This window comes from Dermacentor silvarum, chromosome 1, assembly GCF_013339745.2.
Source record: "Dermacentor silvarum isolate Dsil-2018 chromosome 1, BIME_Dsil_1.4, whole genome shotgun sequence".
Taxonomy (NCBI): Eukaryota; Metazoa; Arthropoda; class Arachnida; order Ixodida; family Ixodidae; genus Dermacentor; species Dermacentor silvarum.
This window is the reverse complement of record NC_051154.1, coordinates 350,477,937-350,500,353: the sequence shown is the minus strand read 5'-3', so window position 1 is coordinate 350,500,353 and position 22,417 is coordinate 350,477,937. Positions and strand designations below refer to the sequence as shown.

General features: G+C 43.4%; 1 protein-coding gene across 1 annotated transcript in view; it reads left to right on the top strand.

Moving 5' to 3' along the window:
• LOC125943367 (uncharacterized) overlaps positions 1-22,417 on the top strand; it is a 67,319-nt gene that overhangs the window by 42,286 nt on the left and 2,616 nt on the right. Inside the window, exons 2-8 of the mRNA XM_049662659.1 lie at positions 13,441-13,554; positions 14,256-14,306; positions 17,492-17,650; positions 18,792-18,998; positions 19,062-19,197; positions 20,610-20,683; positions 21,658-21,736. Coding sequence (XP_049518616.1) covers positions 13,441-13,554; positions 14,256-14,306; positions 17,492-17,650; positions 18,792-18,998; positions 19,062-19,197; positions 20,610-20,683; positions 21,658-21,736 — 820 coding nt within the window. The remainder of the gene's footprint in view (positions 1-13,440; positions 13,555-14,255; positions 14,307-17,491; positions 17,651-18,791; positions 18,999-19,061; positions 19,198-20,609; positions 20,684-21,657; positions 21,737-22,417) is intronic.

Genomic DNA, 22,417 nt, shown 5'->3' with positions numbered 1-22,417 from the left:
ACACGCGTCGCCATTTCACTTTATTGTGCGACGGCAGTTCGCAGTAACGATGAATAAAGGACCCTGCTGGCATTCACTTTTCTGCGTCGTTTTCCGTTTCTTAGCGGCATCACTCCCCGTTATCATCTTAATATATATTATATATATATTTCATCGTAGTACTACAGTAGCACTATCGAGCAGTGTGCTGCAATTGTTTCAGCGGCAGCTCTGGGCCGGTATTTTGTAGCGATGCCTTTAAAGTAATAATGCCTTTTCCGCGCTTATCGCGCTTTGTCAGTGGTCAGAGCGACGGTCCGCTCGCGTTATCAACTTGATAACGCGAGCGGACCGTCGCTCTGACCATTGACAAAGCGCGATAAGCGCGAAAAGGCATTATTACTTTAAAGGCATCGCTACAAAATACCGGCCCTGGAATGTTTGTCTGTTTTGAATACCTTTAGTAGAAGGGTTCTTTTAGCCTCCATAATATTAACTTTACTCGTGTCGGAAGACATTTTTGTCATTCTCAATATAAGGATAGCCAAAAGGCACCATGCAAGGTTTTTTGTAACTGTGTCAAATATACTAACCCACATACATGTAAGCCTGAAACGAATGGGGCCGTAGGCTCTAACAGATTACCCGTGCTCACTTCAAACGAAAGTGTGATTCAGGAAAAAGAAAAAAGGAAGAAAGATACACACAAATGAGGGCTTAAACTTTTTACATGTATACGTTTTGCCAATGAATTACCCACATGTTCCTTCCACTTTTTTGGCAAGCGTTAGTTTTTCTGCGACCTACATTGTCACCATATCAAAACGACAGTCGAAGGTAACATAACTATAATTTAGTGCATATGAAAATTTCAAATAAGACTTCCATGTTTTTTTTTATTTTACATTGCCATGGATCACTCACAAAAACATTTGGTTGAGACTTGAAACTTAAAAAGCATTCCCCATACACAAACTTGTGCTTGTAATAATAATAATAAAATAATAATAATTATTATAATAGTATAATAAAAAGAACAGATTACTTTACAATTACTAAATAACTAATTAACATTACAAATTACATTTTCAAGAAAGTAGCTGGCCATTAATTACATTACAGAGTACTAATTACTTTTCGGCCATTGTTTTTACATTATGTTCCTGATGATAGAATACAGAAAAAAATGTTTGGGAAATTATTTACTTCTAAATCATAACTGTTAGGGCTTCTGCAGGTAATGATTTACAAGAAGTAAACAATTAAAGCTTCCTGGTTATAAGAAGTGAAGCTAACCTCCCTCATTTCCATGTATGATGTCAGCCGCAACACTAAACACTCTAGGGTGTCTGCTAGCTTTCATCATATTTAACCTCTGCTTTAGACTTCTACTGCTACGATCTGCTTCAACTTTTTTTTGCCTAAGTTGAAGAAAAGAAATAGCTAAAAATCTCTCATCTAGGCCATACAATCATTTGACAGGTCACCTTGGTCGCTTAATTTTCTAGTTTCAAGAAAAGAATACAAAGTTCTTTTGATCAAACACCCTCAGCGTGCAATTTTAACACGTCTTCCTTCTAATCTTTCCCTTCAGAGTTAAATTGTGTGAAAGCAGCCCACTATTTCGAGTTTGAAAGTCCTGATATAGAGAGCGGAGATGTCTCCCACTATATATTTTGCTTTGTCGAACCTGCTTAAGTGGAGTCTCTTGCTAGTCTGAACGAAACACTTTCTAAAGAAATAGTCATTGAGAAGTGTGCCAAAAAAGCCTTTTTTTACTCCTTCTTCTGTTCTCAGTGCAGGAGTCAATGGCGTTTAGACGTGTTGCAATAGAGACGCAAACGAATAGAAAAATGCGCTAACATCTCCACTCATCCCTTTTCTTCATACTAGGCAGGTGCAAAAGCAGTAGTTTGGGCCAAATCATCATTAAAGAAATACAACCTAATATGTAAAACCATGCTACTATATAAACTTTCAGTTGAATCGCTAATAACTTCATTCTAGAGACTGACTTCTGCAATGAAACTTCAAAATGAAAAGGCATGCTCATTCCATAATAAATCACTATTTAGTGTTTGCCGAAGGTCACAAAAAATGTAATCCAGTACGTAACAAAATTAAATTACTTGTTGACATTTGCAACTATATAATAGAACGACAGAAAGCTGAGCTAGTTGGCAAGCATTCATAATGCAAAAAAGGTAAAGCGTGCAGACACGGATACAAGAGGAGAGAAGTGGACAACACAAATGCCGAGTATCAACCTCGTGTCAATTGGGTACACGTGCCGGTCTACGTGAGAGATAAGTGTTGAGGCAATTCATATCTTCTTTATTTAAGGTAATCGAAGGCTGAATCACACACGCACTTCTACCATTATCGATATGCCAAGCGTCGACCATTAGACACGTATCTTCATTCCTATGCCTGTACAGTATCGCGCATTCATCCAACTATGGCGTGCAGTTACAATCTTGGCAGTCTTGGCAATGTAAGGAAAGATTGGAAGGCGACCCACCAGTTAACAACCTCTTATGTTCCATTAGCCTCTGATTGATACGCAGCCCTGTTTGCCCTATGTAGAAATGGCCACAGCTAAAGGGAACATTATAAACCACACCCATACGACAGTCACTAAAATTGTTGTTTTTGATGCGCTTCACTGGACAAATATCTGTTCTTTTTTTGCCTTTCACCTGTTCCTTTTTCCTCTGCACGGCAGCACATATCTTACCTAGCTTATTGGAAGCAGTAAAAAGAACTTTAACACCATATTTACTTGCAACCTTCTTAAGCCTGTGCGATACTGAATGAATGTAAGGAATAGCCACAACACTTTTCTTGCTATTACTGCTTTCTGCAATCAGAGTCATCTCCCGCAAAATCGACCTATGTAGGTGTTCAGCTACAGTGGCCACTTCCATGCTAAGATAACCTGCTTCTAATAGGCGCCGGACCTGTGCAATAAAACTGGCACTCATTTTGTGCATGCATGATCTGGTGAGGGATTACTTAAGGCACGACATGGCAATTCCGTTTTTTACTACATTGGAATGCTTGGATTGAAATCCAAGCAGTTGACAGTCGGCGTTTGTGTTGTCCGCTTCTCTTCTCTTGTGTCCGTGTCTCCATGCCTTACCTTTTTTGTACTATATAACACTTCCGTTACAAATTACTGGGGAAAAAAGACAATTATTACAAGTAATTTCGTAATTTGTAATGTGTTACAGAAAAGTATGCCCATACCCTTCGGTGCCATTACATATAACTTGCAAAGAAAAGTGTAAATTAGCCTACAGAAACAAGGTTCTCACTGATTTCACAAATATTTATGCCTAATCTCCTTGAAAGCTTCTGGTGTGCCTCACCTTTTTCTATGTGCACTTCATCAGACGAGGTTAGCTAATAACATATATTTTTGAGCATGCTTACATGCCATGCAAGCATTACTGCAGCAAATATGTACTCAGCATTTATTTACATGTTTTTTTTTTCGAATAAACTTTTAGTTTATTCAAACTTTAGTTTATAAAACAGGTTTTAGTTTATAAAGTTTTAGTTTATTTTAGAGTCATTGCAGTGCTTGCAAGAACTACTGGCATAAGTGTCGGGATAAAGCTTGTGTAATAAAACAGGTTTTAGTTTATAAAGTTTTAGTTTATTTTAGAGTCAGCGCTTGTGTTGCAATCCTCTTTTCTTCGTCCTCATCTAGTTAGCGCTGCTGCTTGCCAAATATAAAGATATAGTGAGTAGGCAAGTTACAAGGCTTTTATTTAAAGGATGCTGCAATACGGCATCCTTGTATTGAGCTGACCATGCAAATATGAAAAAAAAAGAATAGGTCGACCCTTTTTATGGTATGCAATAGTGCATGCTTCTGTGTTGCACTAATCGCTCACTTTTTGCCATGCATGGCTGTATGCCTCATTCACAATGGGTAAATAATCCAAGTGAGATAAAAATTGAACAACATGGATGTCAGTCATCTTAAGTTTTATTGCAGTGACACTCATGGTGAAATCACACACAGGAAACTTTGAACATCTCTCCACACCTTAACAAACTTCCTTGCACACATTTATACACTTTTTGTGTACATGTGACATCCAAATAAAAAAAAGTGACCCATGCTGTGCAGCCCAAACACACCAGTGGGCACATTGGCACACCCGAATGAATGGCAGATTCCAAATGTCTATGGTGAAACTCGATTGTACATAGCCAGCTAATGGTGAGACACTATCCCTTGATTGTGTTCATACGATCGCTTCTGAGCTCAGTTGATTAGAATTATGAAGACTACCGTATTTCCCAGACTTCAAGTTGCACGCCTTACTTCTTGAGAGTTTCGAAAAAGGTTAATATACAAATGGCACCAGTGTACAAGAAGCCTATTTTAACTTGCAATTATGCACGCTTGTAAACTCATTGCAAAATGCAGTGCTTGCCCATTTCAGGGCACTTAATTTTTTGTAAACAACATGTTTTCTAAGCCGAAAGGCGCATAAAAATTTTTTAGGACTTCAGTGCAAACCATCGGAGGACGAGCTGTCAAAAAGTTCAGCTACTTCTAGCATCGTTAAGTCACCGTCGTCAGCTTCTGAATAGCATTGATGAGACGTTGTAGGCACATTTCTGGCATTGCTTATGCCGCATAGTGTGATCCAGGGTGGATGGATGGATGGATGGATGGATGTAAAACTGTAATGAACGTCCTGAGGTACGCGACTCAGCGCGCAGCGGTCCGCTCCCACGTTGGGACTAGTCAGGCCATGCCCGAGCGCCGCATCGTGGGCCCTCTGGACAGCCCATAGTTGCGCCCCGGCATCGGGGCTCTTGATAGCGGAGAGCCACTTGTCCTCATTTATTTGTTCCGTGCCTCGTAGCGAGGGGCAGCGCCAGACATATGGTCTAAGCTAGCAAAGTCATTGCAGTGCTTGCAAGAACTACTGGCATAAGTGTCGGGATAAAGCTTGTGTAATAAAGCCGGGCTGGGATACGAGCCTGTTTGCAATAATCTGAGGGTCAATGCCTGCGCTCTATTTAACTTCTTGTGAGGAAGGGGAAAGTCTCTCCTGCCGAGATAAAAGTGCTGCGTAATTTCATTGTATGTTGTCGGTTGATGTCTGTTCTCCACCACTCCTGACCGGCCGGGGAGTTCTCCATGGCCGCGGAAAGCGAGACCTCGCGCCTTGGAGTGGGCCAGCTCATTGAGGTTTGTGGGGTCTCCCATGATGGATCCCATGTGAGCGGGGAACCACGTGAGAGTGTGGGTGGCGATGCTTTTGCCGTCGAGGATGCGACAGGCTTCCTTACACACGGCACCAACGCTGAAGGCGCGGATGCTTGCCCTGGAGTCGCTGAAGTTGTTGGCGTGTTTCTCGTCCAGGAGGGCCAAGGCAATGGCCACTTGCTCGGCCGCACATGACGACGTGCTTTCTACCGAAGCTGCGTTAACGGTCGAACCCTTGTGGGTGATGGACACTACTGCGAAATTTTTGCTGTTGCCATATTGGGTCGCGTCAACGAAGCAGCTGCCGCCAAGGAGTTCTGTCGCCCGGCGTAGAAGCGCCACGCCCCTGGCCTTCCTTCTTTCCACATTGCGCTGGGCGGGGGATATGATGATGTGGTCTTTCTGATCTTTCGGAAGGCCCTGGTAGGCGTCTTTGACTTTAGCCGAAGGGGACACCCATCTCTCTTAGGAGTCGTCTGCCCGCCGTGGTGCCGGAGAGTCTGAGAATCTGTGCCCTTTCTTGTGCTTCTGCGACTTCTTCCAGTGTATTATGAATGCGCAGCTGCAGAAGTCGGTCGGTGCGTGTGTAGTTTGGTAGTCCGAGCGCGCTCTTTATCCCCCTCCTTATCATGGCATTTAGCTTGTCTCGCTCGGCCCTCTTCCAGACGTGCATGGCCGCTACGTACGTGAAATGGCATAACAAGAAAGCGTGGACTAGCCTTATCAGATTCTCTTCACTCAGGCCTCTCCTTCTGTTAGCTACTCGCTTGATTAGACCGATGACGCTATCCGTCTTCTTTGCTAGTTTGTGAATGGTGATGCTATTTGTGCCCGCCCCTTCGAGTGTCATTCCCAAGATTCTAATGGACGCGACTTTGGGAATCGGATCTCCGCACTTGATGTAGAGATTAATGTCGATTTTGGTGGGGGGTTTCCAGTTCTGTGGCTTGCGGCCCTTTCTAGTGGGGCTGTAGAGAAGGAGTTCCGATTTCTTTGGGGAGCACCGGAGTCCCGTGTCCGTTAGAAAGTGCTCTGTAGTGTCGACAGCTTCCTGGAGAGCGGCTTCGACTTGTCCGTCACTGCCTCCCGCGCACCAGACAGTGATCTCGTCCTCGTAGATCGTGTCACCGATGCCCTGGATCTTGCCTGGGTATCTCGAGAGGTCGACCATTGCGATGTTGAAGAGAAGCGGTGAGATGACTGACCACTGGGGGGTGCCTCTTCCGCTCAGCTCCATTTTCTCTGATTCCAAATCTCCAGCCTTGAGGATGGCGCATCGTTTGCTCAAGAAAGACTTGACGAAGGCATGGAAGGACGAGCCCAGGTCGAGTTTGGATATGGCGTCGAGAACGAACTCGTGACGGATGTTATCAAAGGCCTTCTCCAGGTCCAAACCAAGGATGGCTCTCGTATCCTGAGTGCAGCGTTCCAGGATTTGGATCTTGATAAGCTTCATGGCGTCCTGGGTGGAGAGGCCTGGCCTGAAACCTATCATTTTGTGAGGGAAAAGGTCGCTGGTCTCGATATACTCGACAATTCTGTTATGGATGGCGTGTTCGGCCACCTTCCCTACACATGACGTCAGTGAGATAGGGCGGAGGTTGTCCAAGCTCGGCGGTTTACCGGGCTTTGGGATGAGTATGACCTTCGCCACTTTCCATTGTTCCGGTACAATTCCCTCCTCCCAAATGCGATTTATCTCATTTGTGAGAAACTCGACTGATTCGTCCTCTAGGGTTCTGACCCAGGCGAAAAAAATAATGTTCATTTTGGACGCGCCAGCATGCATGATTTTATGCATGTATGTCGCACAGTTGTAAAGCAGTTGCTGCCCTGATGAAGACAAGTACCCTAGTAGAAATGTTGGCTTCAGCGACATTCCTTGTTTGACTAGTGTTTATCACCACTGCACAAGATGCACCAATGCAAACTATAGGGGAAAAAAGCCAACTGAAAGTTGAGAAAATACGGTACACTCTCAACCTGCATGGTTTCCCCGTGTGTTCCTTTTTGGAGCTGTTTATCTTGTATAAAATTCACTCGCTCGCCGAAGTTGCATTACAGTTCCTGCTCCTTTACAGGACCACTTAGCAGGTTCAATCATTACAAATGAACATACCAGGCTTGTAGAACATGCGGTCACTCACGGTGCCCAAGCACTAATCTCCTGTGCACCGTGGCCAGCCCACAAAATTACTGTGATATTCCTGGCCCACCTTGTTTTTGGAGACATGTGAAGACAATGGTCACTACCCACCGTGGTTGCTTAGGGGCTATGCTGTTGGGCTGCTAAGCCCGAGGTCGCGGGATCAATCCCGGCCACGGCGGCCGCATTCGATGGGGGCGAAATGCGAAAACACCCGTGTGCATAGATTTAGGTGCACGATAAAGAACCCCAGGTGGTCCAAATTTCCGAAGTCCCCCACTACGGCATGCCTCATAATCAGATCGTGGTTATGGCACGTAAAAACCCCATAATTTAATTTAAGACATTAGTCACTTTTTTGGGGCTGAATTTGATCAGAATATCCAGACTACCAAAAAAGAAACCCGTGCTCACACACACAACACAAGGAGTGTTTAAAAAGGAAATGAGCTGAATGACTCGGCCAATGCAATCGCACATTTGTAACCACTTCAACCCATGAGCTGCCCCACATGAGAACGACACGCACACAAGAAAATTTATTACAAATAACTGAGACTAAGCGAGGATGGTAATACAGAATGAAAGCATGCGAAATTAATACAGGGTTTTATACAGTGTATACACAATGTTAGTTATCTGAGTCGGTGAAGAAGGCAAAACGAGGACTGACACAGCAATGGTTTCCGTGTTTGTACACGTACAAGAGGTCAAAAAACTCTCCACAGTGGGCAATATTCTCAATTAGGACACTGTGAGTCGTCCGTTCTACAAGAAAGGCATGAATGTGGTTATCAAAATATTTTGTGTTCAGAAGTGTTGCAAGAACAAACAACTATGAGCTACACATTGCAATCAGTGTTACTTCAGCAAAGTGAGGGAGGCCATCATTCGGTATAATGATGGGTAGCACGTAGCCCACAGCCACTTCCCTTTCAGAGACAGTAACTGAAGTTACAGAGCACACATTTGTAGTAAGCAGTTCCAGGTCTTGAAACCTATCCTTTAAAAGGTCAGGTAGTGAGCTTGGGTCAATACTTTTGCTCCCTACAGTGACATATGTTTCTTGGGGCTGAGCTAAGGCATACATAAAGTGCATCTGATGCCGGCGACTTAGTGTTGAGCATATGTTCTTGAAGTTGCGAATTCTCTTAGCAAGGGATTTAAAAAATTGATGCTTAGCTTCGAAACGCATACACGACAATTTAGAAAGGGGGCCATACATAAGTAGAAGTCTTGGTTAGTGGATTAAGTAGTGCATTTTTGGAATTATGTTTACATCTGGAAAAGTTTCTCTAAATGCATCATAGAAATCCTCTACCAGAACATTCAAATATGCAGCTGCACTACGGCTCACTTGAGGTGCAAGAACTATGTCCACTACAGCGCGCAACGTGAGGTACACCTCATATGCAGCAGTCCCCTTTTGGACACTGTCACCGACAAGAAGAGAGAAAAAACAAAAAAACAGCTTTTCAGCTGCTGAAGCTTTTATGACTGAGGTTCCAAATACTCCCTGGCGTGACAAAGGGGGTACTTGGATTTCTTGTCTGCACCTTGAAAAGCAAATGCAGCAAGCCTGTCATTCAACTGATCTAGTGTGAAAACACGATTTGATACCAAGTGTCTACTGACACACTTCATGACAAATGGAATGACGCCTTCAAATAGATCATGCATAACATCTGGTGGTAAGCCTTTGGTTACATCAAACGAGTGAAGAGGACTCAGGCAGCTTTCACCTGTGATACCATATGCATTGGGGAGACTTGGATCCTGCTTTGTTAGCTGAACATGATGCGCATGCATTTGCTTTGTTCTGATTATGAAGTCTCTTTCATGCCACTTTTTATTTATCACTCCTTTGGAAGCCAAGCAGAAGCGGCAAATGCGGCCAGATGAGAAGCATTCGCGGAAACCACCCAGCTGGTGACGACAAATTGTCGCCGCTCACAAGCAAACATTTTCACACCCCTTAACCCTTAACACCTTAACCCTTAACACACCTTAACCCCTTAACAATTTCTCCATCAAGGTCAATACCATTTGTTTCGAGTTGGCAGATGTCATCAACAAGTGGCTCAAGAATTTTGTGCAGAGTGAACTTGGATACAGTGGATGTTTTTGCTAGGAGAACAAGGTATTTGTCTGTCAGTTTCGAGCGGCATTTTGGTGGCAAATTCAGAATTGTCAGATATCCAGCCAGAACTTTGTGTTTTCCTCGCTTGCTCCCCAGAGGGTTGCAAAGCTCAAATTCATCAAAATAGAACTGGAGAGCCAACAGCTTCTAAGTGCTTGCATTTTTTAATATGCTATGCTGTTTAAAATACGTGCCATCATGCATGTCCCGCAGCAGAGTTGAGCTGTGTTCTTCAGTTCCCTCAAAAAGATTGCGCACTGCTGCTACAGCCCTCAGGGTTTCCAAAAGTGGGATGTATTCAAATCATTCACTAGAATCTTGATTTGAAAGATGGATGGTCTGAGGTGAAACAAAAGTAAGTATACTTTTCTATTCATTTTCTCTACCCTACTTGGTCCTGAGGTGCTCAAGGTTTTTCATGACGACCGATTGCAAGGTGCCTTTAAACTCAGTAGCAAAATTTATGATGTCATTTGCAATTTCGTTAACTGTGCTCTCTGGCAACTGTCGGCCTTCTTGCCATTTAAGCAATAGAGAGCTAAGCTGCCTGTCACACTGGCCATTAACATCATGAGCATCAACACTGGGGCTACATGCTTGTTGAGGCTCCTCGTCACAGGGCTCACTGGATAAGTCATCTATCGTGTCATCGGTGTTGTCGGTTACTGGCAGCACCACCTGGTCTTCACTCGTGTTGGCAAGAAACAGATGACTGTGGTGCCGGCCAACATGCTTTCGGAACGAGCAGTACAGTTGGTATGTCTTGGCACAGCTTTCCAAATTGCAGTTCCAATTAGCTTCTGTACCATGCCAGGTGCAAAAGTGGCGAAAGAGGTTTGCCAAAGAATACGTCCTTTGGTGACATCGGTGGCACTTGAAGATGTTTCGATGCTCCATCTGGAATATAAATCTGCAGGGCAATAAATGATACAATGAATATTGTTACTTAGCTTTAAAAGCAATAGGATGCAGCCAGGATGCCAGTGATAATAATTAATTAATAAATTTGTGATGCCTTCATAATATATACAAGCACATTAGGGAAGGGGCAAGAAACATACCCCCCCCAGCAGATAATCAAATATTTTCACCGGCAACAGATTTAGTGGTACAGTGATGCAGAAAAAGCAAGAGTTTAAAAGCTGACACAAAAATACACAAAATATAAAAGGCAATATTAGAAAACTAACGATAAATTATTAAAAAAAACAGAAAGGCAGGATGTTACATATGATTACTCAGTGCATTTTAGAGAGAGGAGGGCCACACAGGTTAAGCAATAATGCAGGTACAACATATTATATTTGTTGGACATTTTCAAATGACTGTGAGCACGGGACATTGCTATGGGCGTGCATGCTGACCTTATGATGGTGGCCTGGATAGACTGACAAAAAATGATACTGGGTGAATTCAAATGAAACGAAGTACTGTGTTATGATAGTATGTTTTATGGAAAAGAGAAATGTGTGATGCTGTTAGATGGTAATCAGACAATAATAAGGGGATGGAGTGATTTTCTAGTGCTTTGAGTGTGTCTAAATTATTTTAATGCAGCCTGATGCGAGTCCCAATTAGATGAAGCGTTTTCAAATATAGATGGACAAATGGAGGGCATAACCATCAACAGTTGTAATGGAGCTGAGGTGTGGTGAAAATATTAAAACAACCTCAGGTACAGTTTGCTTTAGAGAATGTGTGCTGCACATGTTATTTCCAAAACAGGTTAATTATATGGATGCCCAGATAATCACAGAGGAAAGTTATTCAGTATGTATGCTGCACAGGCTAGTATAAGATTTAAAACCATACATTGGGCGTGTTGGTATTCCATACATGTAAAAACAGCACGAAATCACTAAGGACAAAGAAATGACCAGTGGTGCATCCATTTAATCCTCTTCTTTGACCTTTTGTTGTTTCAAGCTATTTTCACAAGCAAGGCTGAGTAAGTATGGGAAATGCGGATAGCTCTACATTTATTAGTATCTATCGTTACCTCACAACTCACAAAATACATTTTAAGACCAATTAGCAAGTGACAATTTGATTTGAATAAAAACACTGGATGGAAAGGTCGCAGCAGTAGCAAAGGTCGTCTCAAAGCCGTTAATAGCCCTGTCGCACGGACATTTTGGATTGAGGGTTGGCAGGATCGGGTGCAAGAACATTTTTTGGCCGCGATTTCGCTCCATTCGGAACCATTGATCGCGATCTGCGCATTGCACATCTTTTCGATCGCACGTGCCCGTGTGACATCGGTATTAGTGGTAGTCGACGAAATGACAGCACTGGGTCGGATCAGTGCTTTCATACTTTCAAGAATACTGACACGCGCCTAGCCACCCTCTCAGCTGACCCATCGTATTACCCATGCATGTGTAATTTGCTCAGAAAACGACGGCTAGCTTTAAATACTCTTGATCGACTGTGGAATAAGAAGCCTGGAATGCGAGCGACATGACCAATTAAAAGGCATTCTTAAAAGGTGGCGCACGAGTGTGTGTTATGTGTATGTCTGTTTTTTCTTTTTTTCTCAACGAAGCGACAACGATTCTGCGACAGCCCAGCGCGCTAGCGCTGCCGTCTTGTTGGCCGTACTGATGAAATACGGTCTAACTATATAAAAACTTCTTAGGAATAGTAATCGGTCGCCATGAGCGGTAATATAATAACTAGGGGTACTAGTACGTCTTACCTTCACGTGTACGAGCTCAGAACAGAATGGAGGCGTTGTACCATTTGCGGCTCAAGTCAGCGCGCTCTGGCAGAGCAGACACACCTGTTGGGTGATAAGCCTTGGAAGTGGTGGCCGTAGTGTTGTGGGAGCGAATCATCTTGAAAAAATCTGTAGGTACATTGGGTACATCTTCACACGTAGCATTTCGTCAATGAAATAGGCTCACCGTGAAATCACAGAATAAAAACCAACTATGTATCACAGTTGGTATCAGCTATGTATCACAACCGCTGCTTAAAACAAGACACAAATGACGATGACGCTGTGTGGCGCTACTCTCTGAAACAAATGAGCATATGTGCAATGAGCTGCACAGCAAAACCTTGCGTATTGCTTTGCCATCTAGGGGAGGAAATGTAAGCTTGAAACGACAAAAGCTTTAATAAAAAGTGCAGAAACTTTTTTTAACTCACCATAGATGACGCCTCAATCTACTGATTCCTCAGAAAACGAATATTTTGAACAACTTAAAAGATTTGTCGGAGTTTAACGTGTGCCGCGACTGTGCTCGCTCTATCTCGTCTCGCACGCTCGCGTCTCGATTCTCGCGTCACTTGCGCGGCATTTTTCAGTGATCGCTCGCACGTGCTTTGCCCTATCCACCCCATTTCCACGTGAGCGAGCCGAGATGGCCGACGCTATTGTATGCCTCGCAATTCTGGAGACCGGCGAGCGAAAGAAGCTTACAATGAGAACAGGGTGTACATCGAGAAGTTGTGGCTGCTCTTTCGGCAATCACGACGATTTCAGACAGCACCTTGGTAAGTGCCGTGCCGATTTTTTAATGCTTACGAAGAGTTCGACTCTTTGTTCGACTCGTCGAAGAATAATATTAAATAATGTTTGAATAATAACTAAATAATATTTGAAGTACTTATGAAGGAACTAGGCAGCGTTGCATGGTCGGTGTCGTATTTGAACGACAGAGAGCCGTTTTTATTCGCACTCAAGCCTCGGGTTCTGTCGTGATGTTTTCGCGTATTTTTAATGTTTTTGTTAATGTGATCCGGGTACAGTCATTATGGCCGTTCCATTATCACTGGTAATGTTCTGGGAGAAGGCTTTTTTATTGGTAGTAACTGCAACTAGGGCTATGTGAGGTCTTTGTGTTTATGTACTGCGTGGGCTATGTGAGGTCTTTGTGTTTATGTACTGCGTGCAGATTGTTTATGTTCATTCTGTTTATAAATCTGTTTTAGATCCAGATTTACGATGACATCCTGGAGGATTTTATTGATATGGAGCCGGAAGCCATTGTCCCCCACAAGGGCAAAGTGAAGCTGGCAAAAAAATTAGTGCCTCAACCAGACGACGTGAGTAATTTGTGTGGCACTTCTATGTGTGGAAAAGTAAAACCGATTCTTTCCGGCTACCCAGGAAAACTCAGCACGGAAGTAGACATTATAAAAGACACACAAATAGAATCTATTAATATTTTTTGTTTATTTAGCAGCTTACCAGACCAGCTGCGTAGAAAATGCTGAGCTCATACACAGCATGCTCCAAAAGGTAGAGCTGACATAGATTGGCAGTACACAATCCACGCAGTATAAGGAAAATAATTAGTGTAAGTACACGGTTCTGCTGCTGTTACGCTTAATCTGAACATGCAGGTCACGATTCACAGTGGCTCACTTTATGAGAGAGGAATGTATTTCAGAAACAAGGTTGTGCTTGAGGAACAAAACCTAACAGGCTGCTTCTTGCAGCCAGCCTTCCCTTGCTTGGAACTTCCGCTTTCTCTGCAAGGGGAACCATAAAGCAACATGCATGCTCATGGAAGTATGACCACGCTAGCACATGCTCCTAAGTGGGCACATAACTTTTGTACACAGATAAATGGTAACACTTGTATGAATAGCTGCCGTTTATCAGCGGGAACATTAGGAAGCATTTGGTATTTAGATTACATGTGGCAAAACCCCATTTCCCCACTGTTAGTTTATAGTAAAACGTTTCTGCTGAAGTGAAATTGCAGCCATGTACTCTATAAGCATGCCTCTTGGTTTTGCAGCATGCCAGACCTGCTGTGCAGGATGCAGACGCTGCCGCCAGCACCAGAACCGTGGGCAGCAGTGACTACACCATTCCCAGGTAAAAATGCTTGTCTCATGAATAAACCAAGCCTATATAGTGTATTATTGTTTAGTTGTGATTTTTGGGCTGCGACTGAGTATATATACTTTTCCTTTTTGTCAGCACCTCTGGTCTGGAGGGCATTCCAGAGCGTGTGCCACTGCAAAGTCGAGGCGATTACTTGCAGTTTGTTCTACCGTCGTTTGGCCCTTACTAGGACATCCTACGAAGGAAAATACCCATAAGCGGCCGAGTTCGACGCGCCATTACAGATGGGCTATTTCAAGCCTGTGTGAAGATAGCGTGGTAAGCAGTGCTTTTATGCTGGTTCTGCCATTATTGCAGTGCATATTTTAGTTGCTGTCATTGCTGAAGGCAGTGTTGGTGTGGACTTCAAATTTTTTAGCATCTTTTAGTGAGTTCGTAGTACATTTTATATTGGATGCACACCGTACTATGATGTCGTACGTCTTGCCTGTTATGATGCCGAAATTTTACCCTTACCAGGCCTCCGTTGCAAATTTCGGTTATTCACTGGAAGTTCGCAAAGACCGTCCAGGAGCATTTTAACAAAATAATTTTCAAAACATGATTCAAGAAAATAGAATTAACCATCCTGTTACCATGCCACCAGGAGGTGAGCGTCGCTGTCAAAGCAGACACTCTCTCCTTTTGTCTAGACTAGCGCCCGCAAGCAGTGTTTCTTCCCTGCCTCCTTTAATACTGGAGCAGAGGGACCGTGTCATGTTCATAGTGTTGAGCACTGCTGCCTATTCTTTAAAGCGAAGATCTCATTGCCTCTTCGAATTTTCTGCTGCTGTTGCAATCTTGCATGCCGCGTCGGGGGGTGGTTTGGAGCATGTGTATACATGACAGGAAACGCGGCAGAGAGGAAAGGTGATGTGAGAATCTTGTTCGGACCTTGTTATCGTGTCGCTGCAATGCCCTCTGGAGCTCGTTACCTATCTGTCTGGTTTGTGTTAGAGCGTAGCGGTTATGCATTAAAGGCTCTGTTGATACCTTTTTGAACACAGTAGGACGCTTTTGTGCACTTTTTGCTAATGCACTGGATGTATTATGTATATCTTGCTAATTCAATCACTTTCTTTATTCCCGTATAGGCTGCCCAGTTAGCTGCTCTATAGAACGACAGTGGAGAGACTAATCACCAAGTATCCGCACCTAAAGGATGACATTGAAGATCAGAGTGGAATGGTGATTCGTCGTCTTTCTTTATCTTTCAGTGTAATACTTAGTGCTGTTGCTCTTATAATGCACGTAATGTAAGTCTGTTTGCTTTTCTAGTAAAGTTATAGCGCGGCAGTAGTGAATCATGGGGTTTTATGAATTATATGCATTCCTAAAATATAAGAAATTAAACTTTGGCCTTTGTTTTCTTGCAATAATGAACCAATTGTCACAAAATGAATGAATATAGAGCTTTTATCAGTCTAAACTCATTTAGTGTTACTCTTTAGTGCCTCCTCAAAGATCTATCTGCTCGTAGCTTTAATGAAATCTCCAGCAGTGTAGGAAGACTGCTTTGTAATAGTTTACCCCAGGAGAATAATGAATCCAAAATTCTGAATACTGGAACTAAAAAGTGCCATTACTAATCAGAGTGATGTAAACTTGAACCTACTTGACTGTGTCACATCTGTTTGTCCACTGTGGCCACACAAAATGAGTTTGCAAGTTGTGCATGCTTGGTTTCCTTGTTTTTAGGAGAAACAGCTGAAATGCTAGCTTTGTTAGGACTACTGCATTGTCTGCATGTTGCTAATTCACCCTTAGAGCAGCATGGGCATGTGATGCTTTGAAACATGGTAAAGTTCCTTTCAAAGGCTGCTTGCAAAAATGTTTGCCTGGCCATAGAAACCAGATGCCATAAGAATGACTAAAGAAGCATTAACTAGACGTGGGCGTAAAAGAAAGGCACATTCACACAGGCACTACTTTCAACAGTTTAACGTTGCGACCCTGTTACTACTATATGCACTGTTAACATCAGTGTAGTCTTGGCATATCAGTGCGGAATACAAAAAAATTCAAACACTTGACATAAAAAATCTAATTATTCTGTGTTGCCATTCTAAGAAAACATTTCACCAAGCTTTTCAATTTCATGCTTCGATAATCTGCCTAGTAATGTTTTTGTGATGCACTGCAAGACATTGGCTGTCGTCCATTTCTTGATACCTGCGGAATTATCGGTCAAATTGAGAATCAGCTTGCTAGAGAGATTACTGAAGTGTGCGAGATTCAAAAACTTGAGAGATATGTGTAAGCATGGCTTGTGAAGTCCTAATAGTCAAATAACTTAATTTTCTAGGAAAGACAGTATGGATTGCTTGGTTTTCATTTGTTGTCAAGCGTTTGTACTTTCTTTTTCTGTGCTGTCCACTGGTATGCCTAGCTTACGCTGGTGTCAGTAGTGTATAAAGTAGCAACAGGGTCACAAAAATAAAGCGTTGGAAGTAGCACCTGTGTGTGTGTGTGTGTGTGTGTGTGTGTGTGTGTGTGTGTGTGTGTGTGTGTGTGTGTGTGTGTGTGTGTGTGTGTGTGTGTGTGTGTGTGCGTGTGTGTGTGTGTGTGTGTGTGTGTGTGGCGCACCTTTAATAATGCGCATGTCTAGTTTGCAATTCTTTAGTAAACTTGTGGAATACCTATGTGCAACTTTGGTGAACCAGATGCCATCAGCAGGCCTGCTTTTCTTTCTGAACCTTAGTGGAGCTATGTGCAAATGGCAAGCATTAGCAATGCATTTCTGTCTTTCAGTTTTGAGATAACTGCTCAGGATGAAGCTTTAAGAGCAGGACCTCTCCGACCCCTTCATTTGATGCAAGGATTATTTTGGAGCACTGAACAGAAGCAACTTTAGACATTTTAATGCACACGAGACAACAGTTTGTGCTTGTTTTGCTAGACATCATGTGCCCAATTGTTGTCAAGCCATAGTGACATCTGGCGACATTTTTTATTTTTATTGTATTATAGATGGGATGTACATAGAAGCAAATTGCATTTTCATGCCGCTCTACAAGTAGTAATAACAGGTCATTGTAGTGCCCTTTGAGACACTGTTGATGAACATATGAGCCACTCTAACAGTTTGTTTCCTTTTGGTACTTGTATTGTACTGGTTTTTGTCTTATCGCTCAAATTAATTTACAGGAGTCATGGGTGCTGGGACTGCGGGCAAAATTTAAAAACATGCGAAAGAAGGTCGAGCATCCTTCTGAGGAGATGCAGACAGTGAAGCGGAAGGCGCACCACACAGGGACAAAGGTGCCCCCATCAAATACACCTAACAAGAAGTTGTGCCGCCTGTTCGTAAGTTGCATTTAAAATATTTTTTTCTTGAGCTTTCCATGCAGCTTTTTTTTTGGGAAGGCACATGCATAGCAAGTGTATTTTGTCAGTTATTTTATCTGGCTGATGGCTGTACAAAAGCATAAGTCCTCGTTAGTTCATTGCCAAGGCTAATTTGTGTGGGTACAACAAAATACGAAGCAAGTGCCAATGTTCAAAGGCAGCCCACCTTACTCTTTGGCTCATCTCATTATGATCAAGTGGCATGGCAAGTGCCCAGCCACTACGTTTCTGTGGGCGAACGCTTTTCCTAATGCAGAACCAATTAAGGACAGATAGAGAGACCCTCCACCTGCATTCTGACTATCTGAACTCCTCCCCAGCTTTATTGTATCTGTAAATTTTTTGTACACTCTTGCTTTATACTTTACAATGGTAGGCTCATTTCAAATTGCTCAACTGTAGTTTAAGATCTCAACATGCCAGACTTAGTCGTATGTAACGCAAGGGAATACTTTCCAGTCACATTAAAAAACAAAGGGGAGAGGGAAAGTAATGCAAGAAATGTAATGGGACAAGAAATGGGGCCTTTATTTAAGAAATCGCAATTCAGAAACAAGTTCGCAAATTTCGCATGACTTGGCACCAAAAGTGTCCCCGACAAGTATTTTTCACTGTGTCAAGCTCGTTATCAGTGCCAAGAGCACTATCGGCTGTATACTTCGGCTTGGAGCCGGGACGAGCTGAGTCTTGTGAAATCGAAGCTATGTCTGGCAAGCACATATTGTGATGACTTCACACTTCATGCTTTCTCCTGTGATTTATTATTACTGTGTTCAACTATAGTGTGGCACTAAAATGAACCATAGGCCGCATGTTTTCTGATCCCCTCACCACTTTGCTTTCCTCCTAAGAATGTACACTTTGTGGCTCGACGCCTCCTTGGCTTGTATGTCAATTGGTGGTGTGAGTATTGCCTGCTTCATTTCCGTTCGAAGGAACACATGGCAAAAGTCCACTTATAGATTATCGGGTCCACTGAAGTGTCAGACTCTGTTCTGCCGTTTATCATATTGTTCCCTACTGACTTCATAACTTAATGCAAAACCGTTGAAATCAATTAAAATCCGTATTACTAACATTTTTGTTGTATGTATTACAGGATTGCAGCCACTTGGTTGTGCACGGTGAAACCGTGGATTCTATCTCGCTGCATAACGAGTGGCTGCACAAGAATCCTCACTGCAGGGATGAGGAGATGCTGCGACCCAGGCTGCTAGCCACAGCTCAAGATCGGCATGAGCGCCTGAAGAGCATGACGCTTGCAGAAGCATTACTTCTGTACCCATTTTTGGCAACGGAAGTCTCGGTATGTTTTCAGCTTCTTTTTTTGCATGCAATATGTAGTAATCCTTGTGCACTTCATTTTCAGCTGCTGGTGGAGTTCGAAACTCTCTTCAAGAGGGCAGCAGCCGACTGCATTCAAGATGGCTGCAGTAAAATGGGAACCGTCATCCTTGATCGGGGAAGTTCCGATGAGGTGGCAACGTTCTCGGAAGTGGCAACTGGTAATTCAACATTGTTACTGTCTCTACTTTCGGAGTGTTGGCAAGAAACCCGTAGTTATTCTGGGTGATAGTCATTCTTGCAGGTGCAGGTTGTGCAATTTTGAATTTTTGCCCTCCAATGCATTGTCTAATGCATAAAACAGCTCTGAATAACTGCCCACATCAGCGATGTTTTGATTTGTTTATTCACATAACGTCCCTTGGTATGCCATATCATCTAGAGCATTCTGTTTTTAAGCATGAAATCACAGGTTTAAACCTCTGGAGGTTATGTTGAAAATGAGGCAAAATGAAGTGCACAGATCTACGAAACTTTGTTGATTAAATAACCCCAGTTTATAAAAAAGTTTTCAATTACAGTTCTAGTACTTGCTCATTTTGCAGCTTTAGAACAGTAGCGTGTTGAGTGGTCTGTCAACCATGCTTGATTGCATTGATTTTAAGTGCGTGCACATTCACGTGGTCGATAGTGGGCATAAGTGAATAAGTTTGATTGGATGTGCGAGAAACTTGCCATTCCAGCCAGTGCCAGTGCTCACTCTTGCCAACACTTCGGGGCTAAAGTCCTCTCTTTTGATGTAAGCGATCTAACACTGGTGATGAGTGCATTTTCTGGTCCTCGGGGAAGCTGCGCATTGCGAAGAGCGAGCAACATAGGCAGTCCTAGTGTAGCAGCGGTTTACCTGTACTTTGCACACAGATTCATTCCTCTCTTAATACGCGGGTCACTGTTTTGCAGCATGAATAGAGCACAGTGTATTGGCAATCGACATGCAATCTTATGAGAGAAGTGTAGAAGCATTTGTGTTCTTTTGCATGAGGCAGTTTCGCGGAGGCCCAAAGTGCCATCTGGTTCTCCTTGAGCAATCTACTCTACGAAAGGGCCTATATAGCTTCGTATAATTTTGTGAAGATGCACTGCAAGTTTGCGAAATGATGTGGCATGATTTGCGATTATGGGTTATGCTAAAAATTGACTATTTAGGTGAACATTTCCAAAGTGTTCAATGAAATTTTTAAGCAATAGCTTCCACCTTGTCTGCCACGAAAGTTTATAGTTATGCCGGTGGTGTTGTGAAGGCTAGCGAAACAGCAGGGTCAGGTGAATGTAAGCACAATTTTAAAGCAATAGGTATTTCCTGACCTAAAATGTAGATCCTGCATTTTTATAAATGTAGTCTCCCTTTGCCTTGGGAGCTGGTTCCGAGATTGAGATATAAATATGAATTTTCATCCACTCTAATCACCTCACGCACTTCAGTTGATCAGCCATGGGTACAAAAAAGTACTGGTTGTGCTTTGCTGCAGTATATTGTTGTACAGTATATTACAGTATGAGCAGGTTAGAAGCTGCTGGGAGTGAATGAATTTGCTATTTTACGAAAATAACAACATCCCACTGCACCTTGCAGAGGAACCTGTGCTGGCTGCGCTGGAGTTTGTAGCAGCGCGCTGCAAGGAGCAGCTCGACACCATCTTCACAACGGTGAGTGCTATGGTATTGACATTTATGCGCAAGTAGAAATTAGCACAGGGACACCACACTTTAAACGCAAAAGGCATCCAGACTCAGCTGGATAAACGAGCGGTTGTGCCTTATGTGCACCGCCTGTCACAATGCTTCAAATGCACAGCCGCCAAGTGTGATGTCCCTCTGCTGTTTTCAGCGCCTGAAAAGCCAGCTCGCATATGTTGAGCAGTGTACGAACCAGGGCACTAAGGTCCAGCCTGCACGAAAAAGCATGTTATCTCTTTCATTGCGTGTAGTACCGGGGTTCTTTACCACATCCCCCTGTCCTTTGGCAAATGTTAAATCCGCCGGACCGGTGGTTGTGTTCAAGACAGATTGAGAGAACACTGTGTGCAAGTCCGGGCACTAGCGGGATCTAGTCACTTAGCAGACCATTGTAAACGATGCCACTGCGCACCAGTATTTAACAGCACACGTGTTCTAGGCCGGTACAAGGACGAAAAGTGCAGTGTGATTCTCGAAGATTTTTTTCGTTAAAAAAGAAAACTATAAATGTATCAGTACAGCTTCCATCGCTCTCAATGAAAGTAACATTTACCCCAATCAAAACCTGTCTGCCACGCATCTTGATAAGTGGTTTGAAGCATGCATAATAATTCAAGTTCGCCCGTCTGTTGGCGCATGATCAGTGAATGTACGTATATACTTGCACCTTTTCATGCATTACAATCAGTTGAAGACCAGCGTCCCACCTCTCCTTGCATCTTTCCTCTTTAAAATTTTCCTATTTCTTATCAGTCATGGAAATGCATGAAATATCAATTTGCCAACTAGCCCAGCTGTCCGCTGTTAGTACTCGAAGTCGCTGTAACTTGGGTTTAACAGCTCATTTCCGAGCACGATTTAGAGGGCGTGAACATGCTTCAACTTCCAGCTCAGGTGCGTATACCTTGTGATATGATTTATAAGTATCTGTTACTTTTATGCAGGAAGCACCACAGCTGACCCCATCATTGGTTAGGTCTTATGGAGGCCTGGACCTCTTTGTGGATGGCCAGCGGCTCTTCAGTGTGTCGAACTTATTAGCAGGGATTGCATGCCTGTTTTCCTCATTCTGGTATTTCATATTTAGTATACTATATACTAGGAAAGCATGTAAACAGTTAACACTCTTGGAACATGCTTTTTTGAATCTAAGCCACACAAAGCCACGTGTGAAAGCCCTAGAGCTGATCAATTTTTTCAAAGCATATGAGCAGTGATCGAACAGTGCGAAACATATTTGCACTGTCCTGCAGTATGGTGCAAAATGTGGGATTGAGGAATGCGCCGTTGCCATTGTGCCGGCTTCACCTGTTCTGCCATCCCTACCTTTCCCCCTCGGTTCCACTCGCAACAGTTTGCGGTGGGGGCAGGACACTGACGTCTGGACGCGGCCTTGCTGACTGCTGAGTGTGTCTCTTATCTCCGGGACCAGTGCAGGGTACGTACATGATTTCCTCTCGTCCGCCGACACCTTTGCGACTAGGACTTGAGCTCGTGCGCGGTGCCTTTGCCCGTGCGGGGAGCGCGTACTTTGTGCTAATCCTTTCCCGGAGCTAAGCCGAAGAGCGGTGCCTAGTGCTCGTGTGAGGTCGTACCACACCGAGCCACACTTGCTGAAGGAGATTGCCTGAGCTCTTGCGAGTTGGCCCATTTGGTCATCGCGAGAACCGTAGCATAACCGCCAGGACTTTCCCAACTGCGTGG